This window comes from Arachis stenosperma, chromosome 1 (assembly GCF_014773155.1).
Source record: "Arachis stenosperma cultivar V10309 chromosome 1, arast.V10309.gnm1.PFL2, whole genome shotgun sequence".
NCBI lineage: Eukaryota > Viridiplantae > Streptophyta > Magnoliopsida > Fabales > Fabaceae > Arachis > Arachis stenosperma.
Window position 1 is genome coordinate 4,333,497 of NC_080377.1, and position 13,941 is coordinate 4,347,437.

The window sequence follows — 13,941 nt, forward strand, 5'->3', positions numbered from 1 at the left end:
TAAATTTTAATTTTGTTTTTAATATTTAAAATATATTTTTTAAGCATATTATTTTACTTTATTTTAGTTGTGTGGTTAAAAATAATTTTTTTTCTTAAAAAATATTTTTTTATTATAATTTTCTTTAAATAGCGAAAAAATTTGTAATTATAATGATCATAGAGATGGTTGTAGTGATTTGAGAGTAAAAATGATGGGTGTGACGTCGTACAATTGGATTGTGGGTCTGCTTGATGGGGTTTCGATTTCTATTGAATTGGATCAGAACAATGTCTCCACTTCCTAATGCGTCACGGTGTAGAACTTACAACTGTTGCATTAACTTAGCCTGTGGTCTCGTGAGATATAATTTTTGCCCAACACATTTTCGTCAGCGAGAGCTTACACTTTTTAATGCTTTCTTCGCGCGTGGGATTTTTCCTCACCTATTGCTCGAGGATGTCACTTCGATTGCCGTGGCCAGAACATTACATATATTTTAAGTGTGATTTGAAAGCCAGCAAAAAGATTAATTTTGTCAATGACTTTTCACGCTTCTCCTACTATTATCATATTTTCTTTCTCTTTTTACATTATTATTTTTATCTCCCCTTCATTTTTCATAACCACCATTGTTATTCCCTCCTTTTTCTCCTCTATGACTGTTGCGTCCATCTCTGGATCGTTCACGAATTTCACACTATTGTTATGAGGGAGTTGCCATTACCTACTTTTTGCATCCGTCTTTATCACAAATACTGATAAGTTATCACCCTTTCGTGCTTATTTTATCTCCTTTTTTTGTCATCACTGCTATATCTCTTTATACTGTTATGGCCTCTTATTCTGACATTTGTTAGGTAGTTTTTAGGGAGTGTCATAGGTCCTTTTTGGTGGTTTAGACTGGGCGATTTAGTGTAAAACGACTTAGTTTAATGTTAGGATATTCCTTCCTCCTTACAATTAACGTAAGTGGTGCCCCGCTGTAGGTATGTTGATGCGACCTCCCGCGAATTGTTACATGTGGTGTACATCCGACATGATGGGTACCTCCTATATAGGGTGGCCACAGAGGACTTGCAAGAGTTCCGTGACTCGGAAGCGATATGCGGAGGTGGTCCCGATGAAGCTAACTACGAGCTCCTAGTCCCGGACCCCAGGAAACGTGTCTGTCATCTCAATTTCAATGCCCCCGTGTCCCAAATTGGATGTGGCCTATGTTTACCGTTCTTGGTGTTCAGTTTTTCTTTTCTCCCTTTATACTGGCTCTTTAAATTAGTGTGACATTGTTCCCTCGCAATTTTACTCGAACAACTGGGCTGCCATCCGGTACTTCGAGATGGTCTGTGAGTACTTGGAGTTTCCGGCTACCGTCAAAGTCTTTCTCTTCTTCTTCCCACTCACGAATCCTTTCTAAGAGGGCAAACATAAAAAGGGATACATCTCTTTTCGGGCTATGCAAAACCGGAAGATCTTCGACCTCTTTGAAGATTCCTTTTACGATTTTAAAGAAATTTTTTTCAAAGTAAGGCCAGCTCGAGGTCGCCATCCTTTTTGGCTTACCATCGAGGGAGAAAAGTCACATTCCGACCTACTAGAATTTTGGCACCGTCTCCAACTATCTAATCAAAGTGACCTTAATATTCGTAGATAAAGGTTTAGCATCAAGCATATCGAGTGAATTTGAAGAAATCAAATCCTCGATGAGTTTCTAAAATATAAATTAGATAGACTTCTCCTTTTTGATTGTGTAGTTTGCAGTCTCGTTATAAAATCAGCAAACTGCATCACCATAAACTCATTAATTTATGATTGGATTGTAGTTCCACTATCATATGGCCAATAACTTTACTGTAGATGGTTGGAGGGAGGCCAATCTTCAGCTAAGATATAGCTAGTACGATTTTCTATAATTAAATAGTAGGTTCCTCTCCTTTATCCTCATTTGTCAGATAGACCCTCTTGCTTAGATCCAGTCTTAGAAGTTTTTACTAGTTGTCCATATCTCGTTCGAAGAGATTGTGTCACGTAATAAACGTATTGTTGTACTGCCAGATCGTTGGTTTGCTTAGTGGACCTCCAATTATCATTAAGTTGAGTTAGAATAGAAATAGTTTTTGATAATAATTTGAATCAGATATGATTAATAAATAAATATTATTAGCTAGTATTCAAACTTAAAACATTTTTAATGGCCACATTATTTAAGGGTATAAATGCCTTAAAAAAGCGAATATTCTTTAATAGAAAATAAATAAGAAAATTTCAAAAGTACATATCTTCTTTACATTCCATGAATTTGACACTTAGTGTCGTAATATAGTTGGCCAATCAAAAGAGAGGATATATAAAATAGAAAGTTTCACATTTAACGTGATGTTAGTATGTTACTGCTGCTGCATTTCTATACCACAAATGAGAGACTTAATAACCTGATTGTTGTTTTTGCGTTTTGTTTTTAATTAGGTGAATTCTAGTGTCACGATGCTTGTCATGACAAGTGGCAAAATGTGCTTAACATTAAGTTTTAGTTCGACTAATTAAACGTCGCTAAGTTGTCTTAGTATTATGTAGGATGTAGATGGATCGGATTAAACATGTATTGGTATAAGTTGAATGAATCCAAAACCATACAGACAAATGTATGTTTATACTGATCTAATGATGTTTGTGTATACAAACGGAGGCGAAAGGAGTTATTTCATCCATAAACGTGTTTGGTCAAGTTTCCTTAGGAGAGAGTAACAAGGTTCATCTTTTTGAAATTCTTGAATCCAAAAGTACCTTTCACACAAAAAGGCTGCCCACCTGCAAAGAAATTCTTGAATCCTGCAACGTCTCATTGTGCCCTTGCGTGATAGTATTTAGATGAGAAAAATATTAGAAAATTATTAAAATTTATCATCAATTAATTATTAATATTTAAGAGTCCAGAATAAAGTATGTTATTAGATTATTAAACTAAAAGAATTACACTAAATGAATTAAGTTAATGACTAAGTAATTGTCAAAAATAATAAATTCTGATCATCTCTTAATATTTCTCTTTTTAGGAAATCCAAGCTAAATACGTAGATTTAAGGGTTAGGTACAATTTTAATCCTTAAGGTATATGCAAAAAAAAAATTTCGTTCCCAACTTTTTTTTTTGTATACAAAATTGTCTCTAAGGTTCAGCTAGGTTTTAAAACCATCATTCGGACTAAAATACCCTTCTTCTTCTTCACCAATATACTTAGTTTTATTCTTCTTTCTCTTCTCTGTCACAGCAGATCTCTTATTTTTCTTCTTCATCATCATAGAATCAGGAACAACAACAATGAAGCAGAAACAAGAAAAAAGAGAACAACAATTTATTTCAACTAACAGCAACAGCAGAAGAGAAGAAGAAAATAGAAAACATCACCATCTCTCTCAACTCCGAAGAACAACAACAAAGAAGCAGAATAAACAGAAGAAATAGAATTAGAAAAAACATAAAATTAATCATTTTCTTTTCCCATTTTCCTTTTTTATTCAGGATCAGAAGAAATAGAAGCAGAATAATAATAAAAACAAAATCAAATCAGAATCAATTTTAATTTATTATTAAATAAACAAATAAACAATGTAATTAACCAAAAAAACAGGAGCAGCGGTAACTAGCGACGAACAGCGGCGGACGAGGAGCAGCGGCGGGCGAGGAGCAACGATGACTGGCGAGAAACAGCGGCATTGGCATCATTCCCAAATTCCATCAACGTCTCTCTCAAAGCAACAGCGCGGATGCGAAGGAGCGACGACATGCGAGGAGGAGGAGGAGCAGCGGTGGCAGCTGGCGTGATGACGGCGACACTCCTCCTCTACCTTCAGCTTGCACATTCCTCCTTCTCTCTCTCCGCGGTCAGTGACGGTGGCAGATCTAGCAATGATAGAGCAGCTTAGAACAGCGATGACGACGCGGCTCAACGGCGACGACGAGCCTAGTACGACGATGGCGACCTCCCTTCCTCACCTTCCTTTCACTTTTCTTCTTCCCTCCCCCTGCGTGATTCCCTCCCCCCTTTAACCCGTTTTCTTTCTTTTTTTATTTTTTTTATTTTATAACTTTTTTTAGTTAGGAGTAGTTTAGTAATAAAAATTAAAATTTTGATAAAAAGAGCGGTTTTAAAATCATGTTAAATTTTAGAGACGATTTCATATGCAAAAAAAGGTAGGGTTGGGGATGAAAAAAATTTTTGACCTATATTTTAGAGACAAAAATCGTACTTAACCATAGATCTAATAAGATGAAAAATGATTGATGAAGTGTTAAGTGAGGTCTTGAAAAATCACAATAGAACCTATAATCAAAGAATTGAAGAAAACTAAAGAAAGGTGCTCTTTGGGCCTGCCGCTTTCTCAATCAAAAATGAAAACTGTCAAGATTAGCCTGTAAAGCTTCTGCATAATTTCCTTCAGATTGCGCCGACATCCGTTACGGTCGTCGAGGAACTTTGCCCTTTTCGATGGGGTCAAGCGCCAGTCGCTCTCCTCCGCTCGTTCCGTACTTGACTTACGAGCTCGTGTAGTACCTGAGCTATATCCCCCCGAGCCAAGTGGAGCATGCATGAAGGAGTCAGTCTTCTATTCTTTTCCTTGGCGCAGCTGGGCCATCCTGGACTTGAACCCAATCCCTATAGAGCCAATCAGGTGGGTATGGACGAAGACAACGACGAATTCTATTGATGATGAGCGGGCAAAAGCCCCCAGATACCCCTGTTTGTGAGCCAGGTTCCGAACCAAGCTAGATAGTCTCCTATCACTAGGCTCACCAACCGACATGGACTAGCCTTCCAGAAGTCCCCACAGCTGATTCACACGGGATTCTCAAAACTCGTTAGCCCTAGGGATAGGGACCTGATCACAAGTCTCCACACCTGGTCGCCAAAGAGCTGGAATTCTTGTTCCACAAGTTGGTTTGAACGGAACAAGCGAGAAATCCTCTTTCCTTAGAGACCTGAAGGTCGCATGTGAGGCAGGCACTCGATGCCAGCTTCAAATAAAGTAATAAAGTCTGGAACGGGTGGGCGCTGGCCGGTCTTTCGACCAGATCCCCCTAAAAACCGTACGTCGGACTCTCTAGACTCCTTTGGTCTCTCTCGACCGGTGAATTGCTTGCTCAATTTGAGAAAGTATTACAGTAGTAACTGGTGGATCCATATCTCGCTAAAACCCTCTCTCTATTTCTACTATCCTCGTTCTTAACTAAATGACGAATCGACTTGCATGTGAGATGGCTGAGTGGACTAAAGCGTCGGATTGCTAATCCGTTGTACGAATTTTTGTACCGAGGGTTCGAATCCCTCAACACCTTCTAAACGGGTAGAAAAATTCTACATAAAATAGGTTCAGTTGCACGATTAAAAAGCATAATGTGAAATGAAATTTGGTGATGTGACTTTGAGATCTCCAAATCATTCGTAAGGTTTCAATGTCATTGGCAAATTAAAATTTGTCAGAAGATCGAATCGCCATAATATTCGTAGATAAAGGTTTAGCATCAAGCATATCGAGCGAATTTGAAGAAATCAAATCCTTGATGAGTTTCTGAAATATGAGTTAGATGCTCAGTATAAACTTCTCCTTTTTGATTGTGTAGTTCGTAGTCTCGTTATAAAATCAACAAACTACGTCACCGTGAACTCATTAATTTATTATTGGATTATAGTTCCACTATCATATGGCCAAAGCTGGAGGGCGGCCAATCTTCAGCCAAGATATAGCTCGTCCAATTTTTTGTAATTGGATAATATTTCTGTTTTCTTTAGAAAGAATCACGTGATTTATTTTGTTAGTTGTTATTGACTCTACTTATGTTACCATGCTATAATTTGATTTGATTAGTATATAATATTTATTTTAATCAATTTAAGTTGGTCGAGCGGTTAACTCACTCGTCCGATTAAGTAAATGTCGAGTGTGATGGATTAGTTCCATTGGTCAACAACTGATCTTAAATGGAATTTAGATTCATCATGGATTATCTAGGCCAACCAAAAAAAAAGTATATAATATTTGTTTTATAATCAATTTTAGCATTTTATTACTATCCGATATTTTTGCGTAATTCCTTAAGTGTTAGTCCGAACTATGAAGTGCGAATCAATTTCAAATGAGCAATGTTAGGGAATCAAAAGGGTATTAGCCAAAAACCAGCCAAATACCTTTGGGTGAATCCAAAAACTCTACAAGTTAATATATATAGATGTTTCTTCTGTTAAGTATCAGAATGTTTCTTTTTCATACTAAATGGATGTTCTTTTATATATTTTTCGAATTTTTTTGTATTGCAAATGTGAATGTCTCTATTTCTTTAAAAATTTTATTTTTTTTAAATTTTATAGATATTTAATTATTTTTACTAAAATATAATTAGATGTTTCTTTTGTTAAGTATGAAGATGTTTTTTTTCATATTAAATGAATATTTTTTTTAAATCCTGTAATTATGTAGTTTGCAGTCTCTTTAATCATCAAAACGGCACCTAATATCCCAAAACGCAGAGAGCAACATCCTCGTATAAACAATGAAATCAGCTTTCTCCTAAACATTGCAAACAAAATTATCAACCGTCTAGCTACAGAGATCTCAGATCTGATTAATCTTTAAGCTCAATAATTTTCACAACCGATGAATCACCAACCTTCTGACAAACAACAACTCGGTCATGCGGCTTTATAATGCTGAAAGCCTTGCCATGGTCTAAAGCAACTTTTAAAATTGATTCATTTGCTCCACTTTTAGATTCAGCCTACAGATAGATTACACAATCAAAATTAGTTCACAACTCTAAAGCGCAATAACGAATCGTCCACCATGAATTCCATGAATTTTTACAATTAAATAACTTATGGGATGTTAATGATCGGCCAGCATAGGGAAAAGGCCTCGGGGTTTGAAGGAGGTGGTTGAGGAAGGAAGAGGAGAAGGTTTTGTCGGTGACAAAGTCGAAGGTGGATTTTGTGTTGAAACAGGTGTCTTGAATGCGCTTGTTGAGGGCGTCGCGGGGAGCATGGAAGTCGCCGGCGCTTCCAACAGCATTGGTGAGAGAGAGGGGTTTGTGTGTGTGATTGTTGGAGGTGGGTAGATTAATATAAGAGAGAACAGGAATGTTTTTATAGTTTTTAATTAGGTTTACCTAATTAATTTTAAATTTTTTAAATTTTAAATTTAAAAATTTAAAAATTCATTATTAATATGAATTAATATGATTTTGTTTAGTTTTTTGCCAATAACCTTTTGGTTCATATACTTTTCCATTCCAAATAGGATATAGTTATTACGCCAAGAGATTTTGTACCTCCTATGATAAATTTGTCATTATACCACAATGTCTGTTTAATTTCTTTCTAGAACCCCTTTTTCCCCCTAATGTTTCTCCTATTCAAAAAATAGGTGTTCTTTTGTCTCTTATGTTAAGTTGCAATTCACATTCTTTAAAACCATACACATTTGGAAGGAAGTGTTGGTATTATATGAAAAGTAGCAAACCAATGAATGACACACTATGAATGGAATGTTGTAATGCCGAAAGAAGTGAACTTTATAAATGCATAGTTTCTTAACCAAACAAAATTTTATTCATTTTCTTGACATGTTCAAGCGTTCTTTTATTCATACCATCATATTGGCTTAAAGGGTATGTTAATGTGAGGTTCACACCAACAACATGCCATGAAAAGTATGTGGCATACCAACCAAAATTTTGCTACCATATAATAACCTGTGAAATAGGCAAGCTCTTGGTCTGATGCAGTTGACTCATCAAAAATAAAAAAAGAAATTTTATCATTATTATTATTATTTTTTTAATTTCTATTTTTTGGGGTACTAGCTAGCTATTAGAGACTTAGCTTCAAAACTAGCTTTCAATGAGTTCCCAGGTAATGGAAACTAGAAGAGAGGATGCTGAAATTGAAGACATTTCAATAATGTCACCTCCATTAGTGGGTTCTATGAAAATTGAAGGGTGCAACAATAAAGAGTTTATGTCTCATTCATACTTTCACAACAACTGCTCTGAGATTGATATTCAAATTGATGATTCCAGTTTCAATCAAATTGGCCCTCTCCCCATTTATCTCAAGGTACTTGAGATTAATTAATGTCTTCATTTATTTTATATATATATATATATATATATATATATATGTAGTTCCAAGAATTTGGAATTTCAAGCTAACGAGTTATAGCTCAAATGACATAGTCTCCTCATACTCATTTAGAAATTCGCAGGTTGTGGGGTTAATGGCGTTTATTCATTAAACTATAGAGGCATGATCAAATTCACATTTCTTCTTCATTTCAAATATGAAATTACACCAATTTGAAATCGATTGGAATTGAATTTCTAAGTACGGATAGTTAACTAATACTTAATAAAAAAAAGACTTAAATCTTATAAGGTTTTAAATTCGATTTCTATTTACATATTATTTTAGTAGAATGATTACTGTCGAATCTATTTAAACTTTAGAGTATAACTTTTTTTTTTACTTAAAAATCTAATTATATATTGTCATATTAACAAAATAAATAACCATATCTTATATCGTTATTTAGTTGGTCATTTAACTTAATCAATCTGATTAAATAAAATACAAATACTTAATCAATCTGAATTGACATTAATTTGCAGTTTGAAGATGTAGAGTTTAAAGTGAGAAACAATACACGAGCAGCTTCGAAAAACCCTGTGAAGAGAATAGTATCAAAGGTAAGTAGAGAAAATAAGAATAATAATGGGGAAGGTGATGATAAATACAAGAAGATTTTGAAGGGTATAACAGGAAGCATTGGACCTGGTGAAATTCTAGCACTAATGGGTCCTTCTGGGAGTGGCAAAACAACCTTGTTGAGAGTCATAGGAGCAAGATTACTTGACAATGTAAAAGGAAAAATCACCTACAACGATGTTCGTTATACGCCAGCTGTCAAGAGGAGGTTAAGTGGTTATAACTTATAACAACCTTCCTACACATATATAAAAAGATTTTAAAATAAATCACCATTTGTATTCATAAAAGATAAAAACACTGACACACTAGATCTAAACTAAACTTATGTGGGTACATATGTCAACGTTTTTATTTTTTATAGATACAAATGGTCATTTATTCAAAGATTTTAATATTAGATCGTATATTTAAAGATTGTTTAGATAAATAAAGAATATTTTTGGCTCGTCTAAATAATCTTTGAAGTATATCGAATTTTTTTAATATTTTTAGATATATTTTAAAACATAAATATGTACTAATAGTGCTATTGTTGTGCCTTTTTCTCCGTTGACTTATAGGATTGGATTTGTGACACAAGAGGATATTCTTTTTCCACAATTAACTGTTGAAGAAACATTAGTTTTCTCCGCATTATTAAGGCTACCAACTAATATGAGCAAGCAGCAAAAATATGCAAAAGTGGACACCACTATCAAGCAGCTAGGCCTTGAAAGGTTTGTTTTTTAATCATATCTTTGCACACATATGAAGTGTGGAACACAAGAAATGTCTGTGTTTGCTGGTATAATTACTTGTGAAAAAATAAAAGTTCAAACAAAATTAGAAAATATGTAGGTTTTGAAATGTATATTAATTCATAGAAATATCAAATATAATCTTAAGAATTTAGATTTTCAATAATATAAAAATATTTTACAAATCCGATGTTTTTTCAAAATAAAAATAACCTACTTTCACAAAATGATCTATTATTTGTCTAAATTTATCAAACGATTCGAAATTTTAAAAATATTTTACAAATTTTTGTTCTTTTATTATTAATCAATTATGTTATGTGTATATCTAAAATTATCTACTGAATTAGTCATTCGTATAGTCAAACACACAATAAAAATAAATTAAATAATACACGTATTAATATACAAATACTTATAGATTAATTTAGTGACTAATATTTAGTGTGCAGATTCATTTTTTATTGTCAATTATATTAGTGAAATAAGCTTTAGTGAAAACTTTAACCAAAGGTTAACTATTTGTTCCTAATAATTCATGACTTGTGCAAGTATAGATGTCGCAACACAAAAATAGGAGGGGGATATCTGAAAGGCATATCAGGAGGGGAAAGGAAGAGAACAAGCATAGGTTATGAAATTCTTGTTGATCCTTCATTGCTACTGCTTGATGAACCAACTTCAGGCCTTGATTCCACCTCAGCAAACAAACTTCTTGTCACTCTTCAGGGGCTTGCCAAGGTATTTAATTAACGTTGTTGAATCTATGGGATTAATTAAAATGGGAACATATATTAGAATTTAATTTTGATAATTTGCGTAAAATATTGGTTTGATTATTTTGTTAGTCTTTATCATTTCACAAAATTTAAAATTAGATTTTTATATATTTTTTTTAATTAGGTTCATATATTACTTTTAATTTTGTAATTAGGTTCTTTCTAGTATAAAAATTATTAGAATTAACTGAATATTTCTTCACAAATTGAAAGTATCTATAATTAAAAACCTAATTAGACCTTTGACCACATATTTTTCGTTGAAATATTCGGTTAATTTTAATATTTGAAAAAATGATAAATAGGTCCTTCACCTTTTGATCTGCATACATTTAAGTCATCGAGAATTTCAAAATATATTTAAGTCACTGACTTATTCAAAACTTAGACATATGGATCCCTCATATTTACTTAGGTCTCTCAACCCAACGGAAAAATCATACGTCACTCCCGTTATACTAACCTAGTTGATACGGGTGTACACGTGAGATAGTTTTTAAAATGGAACAAATTAGACCTAGAGATCAATGTGTCCAAATTTTGAAGAAGTCATGGATTTAAATGTATTTTTAAAGTTTCAGGGTCTTAAATGTTCACGGACCAAAAAGTCAAAGATAGATTTGTCATTTGCTCTTAATATTTTTGATATGAAAAAGACCTAATTACAAAATCAAAAGTATTGTAGGGACTCAATTGAAAAAAAAATATAAAGACCTAATTAAAAATTTGGTGAAACTATAAAAACTAATAGAATAACTAAACCTAAAATATTTTATACAATCGTCTAATCATATAAGTTTTTCTATGACTATTCGCACGATTAACGTAAAAAGTAGTTATTCTATTTCGCTTAGGTAATTGGATGTACGGCAAAAGTGCTTTACAATATCGGCGTCAAAATTAAATTCTATATACTATATGATAAAACAATAAAAAGAATGTATGTAATTTTGTGTATAGGCAGGAAGGACCATAATTACAACAATACATCAGCCATCAAGCAGAATCTTTCACATGTTTGACAAACTTCTTCTGATATCAGAAGGCTATCCGGTTTACTATGGTAAGGCCAGAGAATCAATGGACTACTTCTCTTCCTTGAGGTTCATGCCGGAGATACCGATGAATCCGGCCGAGTTCTTGCTCGACTTGGCTACCGGACAAGTCAACGATATAAGTTTTCCAGCCGAAGTTTTGCAAGATCAACTAACTAATGACCCTTCTAGAGCAGTTATTAATGTAAGAATTATTCACTACAACCACATTTGTTATTTATTCATTTAGTTAGTTGTTAACTTTTTGTTGATGATGTTAGTATCTAAAAGTAAAGTATAAAGCTTTGTTGGAGCCAAAGGAAAAGGAAAACCATGGAGCAGCAACAACAGCAGAGCATCTTCAACAAGCAATTCAAGTTAAGAAGGAGTGGACATTGAGTTGGTTGGACCAATTTGTGATTCTTTCTAGGAGAACATTCAGAGCAAGATGCAAGGACTATTTTGATAAGTTAAGGCTAGTTCAAGCACTTGGCATTGCACTCTTGTTGGGATTACTTTGGTGGAAATCCTCAACCAACACTGAGGCTCAACTCAGAGATCAGGTCAGTAACTTCCATTCTATTCCTTTTTTTTTATATGACAGAACCTTGAATAGAGCTCAGATTCACGACATTTGAATATTGATGATATTGTACTTGTGCAGGTTGGTTTAATGTTCTATATATGTATATTCTGGACATCTACATGCATTTTTGGAGCAGTGTACGTGTTTCCATTCGAAAAGATATACTTGATAAAAGAAAGGAAAGCAGACATGTATAGATTAAGCGTATACTACGCATGCAGCACGCTGTGTGACATGGTGGCGCATGTTTTCTATCCCACTTTCTTCATGATCATTGTCTATTTCATGGCCGGCTTCAAGAGGACCGTCGCCTGCTTCTTCTTGACTCTCTTCTCCGTTCTGTTAATCGCCGTCACCAGTCAGGGCGCTGGAGAATTGTTTGGAGCTGCAGTTATGAGTATTAAAAGAGCAGGCATGGCTGCTTCTTTGGTGCTTATGTTGTTCCTTCTTACTGGTGGCTACTATGTCCAGGTATGCTGCCAACTGTTACAAAAATATTACGTCTACATCAAATTAGTTGCTATGTATTTGTGTATAAATATGGTGAAAACTCAGGTGAAGTCAACTTCACGTGAAATTGATACATGAGAGTCGTTGATGAAAATTTAGTCAAATCATCGCTCTTAGGTATCAATTTCACGTGAAGTCGACTTCCTGAGTTTTCACCGTATAAATATATATAGTATTTAACTTACTTTAGTTGTGTATTTTGTATTTCAACATATATTTTATACAAATGACTGAATTTAGTTACTGATTATTAGATTAGATGGCTGCAAATGTTCTGTTTTTTCATCCATAAGTTGTTATAAAGTGCAAATAATGGAGAAATTATTTCACTATCAAGTAGCAGTTGGATAACATAACTCGCTTTAAACAAGACAAAGTATGCACTAATTTTGCAAAATGATAACTAGACAAAGTTATTTGTCTTTTTATTTATGTTATTATTCATGTGTAAAATAGTAATCAATGTAAGATTAGCTAACATTACAATTTTTTTAATCTTATAATCAATGATTTTAAATTCTTCCTTGGAGTAAAAACATGAAAGAGACTAATCATTTTCCCAAATCTAAACATGTACAGAATCAGTTATGTCCCCTATAGAATTTATTATCTTTAGAAAATTAAAGTATATACAAGTCACTTCTTTGTGAGTGAACTATATAACTATGACTTTTTCATAACTTATATTGAAGGTTTTCAACTTTTCTTTGTTGCAGCACATACCAAAGTTCATGCAGTGGTTGAAGTATTTATCCTACTTATTCTACGGATTCAGGCTTCTTCTAAAAGTGCAGTATTCCGGAGACCAATTATATGACTGTGAAAGTGAGGGAGGGTGCAGACCCTTGCAAAGTTCACCAACATTTAGCACTGTTAACTTGAAAGGTGGCTTGAAAGAAGTTTGGGTTGTGCTAGCCATGGCTATGTGCTTCAGGTTCTTGGCTTACATTTGCCTCCGCAGAAGAATTGATGCCTACAAATAATTTAATCGAATTTATTTCTTATGATGAATATATGCTGATCTAGATTTATATATATATATATATATATCTATCATGGTAAATTTATTGGATTATTTGAGAAGAAGAAACTCGTTTGAAGCATGTAATTGTCACTCAATAACTGTTATATATTGCTGACAAGCCAGGCAATGATGCAAAAGAAATTACTTATTCATTCTTTATTATCAACCAAATAAAAAAAATTACATTTAAATAAAATAATTTTATAGGTACATTTAATTATATAATATCACGATGATAAAAATTATTATTTTTTATATTTATTATATAAATAATAATTCAAAAAATATATATAATTAAAAGATTCTATAAAATATTTTATATGGTCATGTATCAAAATGAAGTTCTTATTATGTACATGAAATGGAAAATGAAGTTCGTATAATGGGGAATTAAGTAATTAACACATTTTCTATTATATGGCAAAGTTTTTGAATCCATCTTCGTATTATATCTTTCTACTGGTTAATTTCTAGACTATACTAGTTTTCTTAATAAAAAAAGCAATTTCATTTCACCAATCTTAGCCCAGATTA

At 33.4% G+C, this 13,941-nt stretch overlaps 1 protein-coding gene across 1 annotated transcript; it reads left to right on the forward strand.

Annotated features, from left to right (window-relative positions):
• Nucleotides 1-7,885: 7,885 nt before the first annotated feature.
• LOC130973938 (ABC transporter G family member 26-like) lies at nt 7,886-13,366 on the forward strand. The gene is made up of 8 exons (XM_057898638.1): nt 7,886-8,086; nt 8,638-8,942; nt 9,298-9,453; nt 10,032-10,215; nt 11,214-11,492; nt 11,569-11,850; nt 11,952-12,344; nt 13,100-13,366. The coding sequence occupies exons 1-8, from the start codon at nt 7,886-7,888 to the stop codon at nt 13,364-13,366; spliced, it is 2,067 nt and encodes a 688-aa protein (XP_057754621.1).
• The last annotated feature ends 575 nt before the right edge of the window (nt 13,367-13,941 follow it).

What these genes read in the sequence shown, in the direction of transcription:
- LOC130973938 (XM_057898638.1), top strand. Translation starts at nt 7,886, where the DNA reads ATGGAAACTAGAAGAGAGGATGCTGAAATTGAAGACATTTCAATAATG. An exon ending in ACGCCAGCTGTCAAGAGGAG is followed by an intron (nt 8,943 to 9,297) that starts GTTAAGTGGTTA and finishes GTTGACTTATAG; the next exon opens with GATTGGATTTGTGACACAAG. An exon ending in AGGCTCAACTCAGAGATCAG is followed by an intron (nt 11,851 to 11,951) that starts GTCAGTAACTTC and finishes GTACTTGTGCAG; the next exon opens with GTTGGTTTAATGTTCTATAT.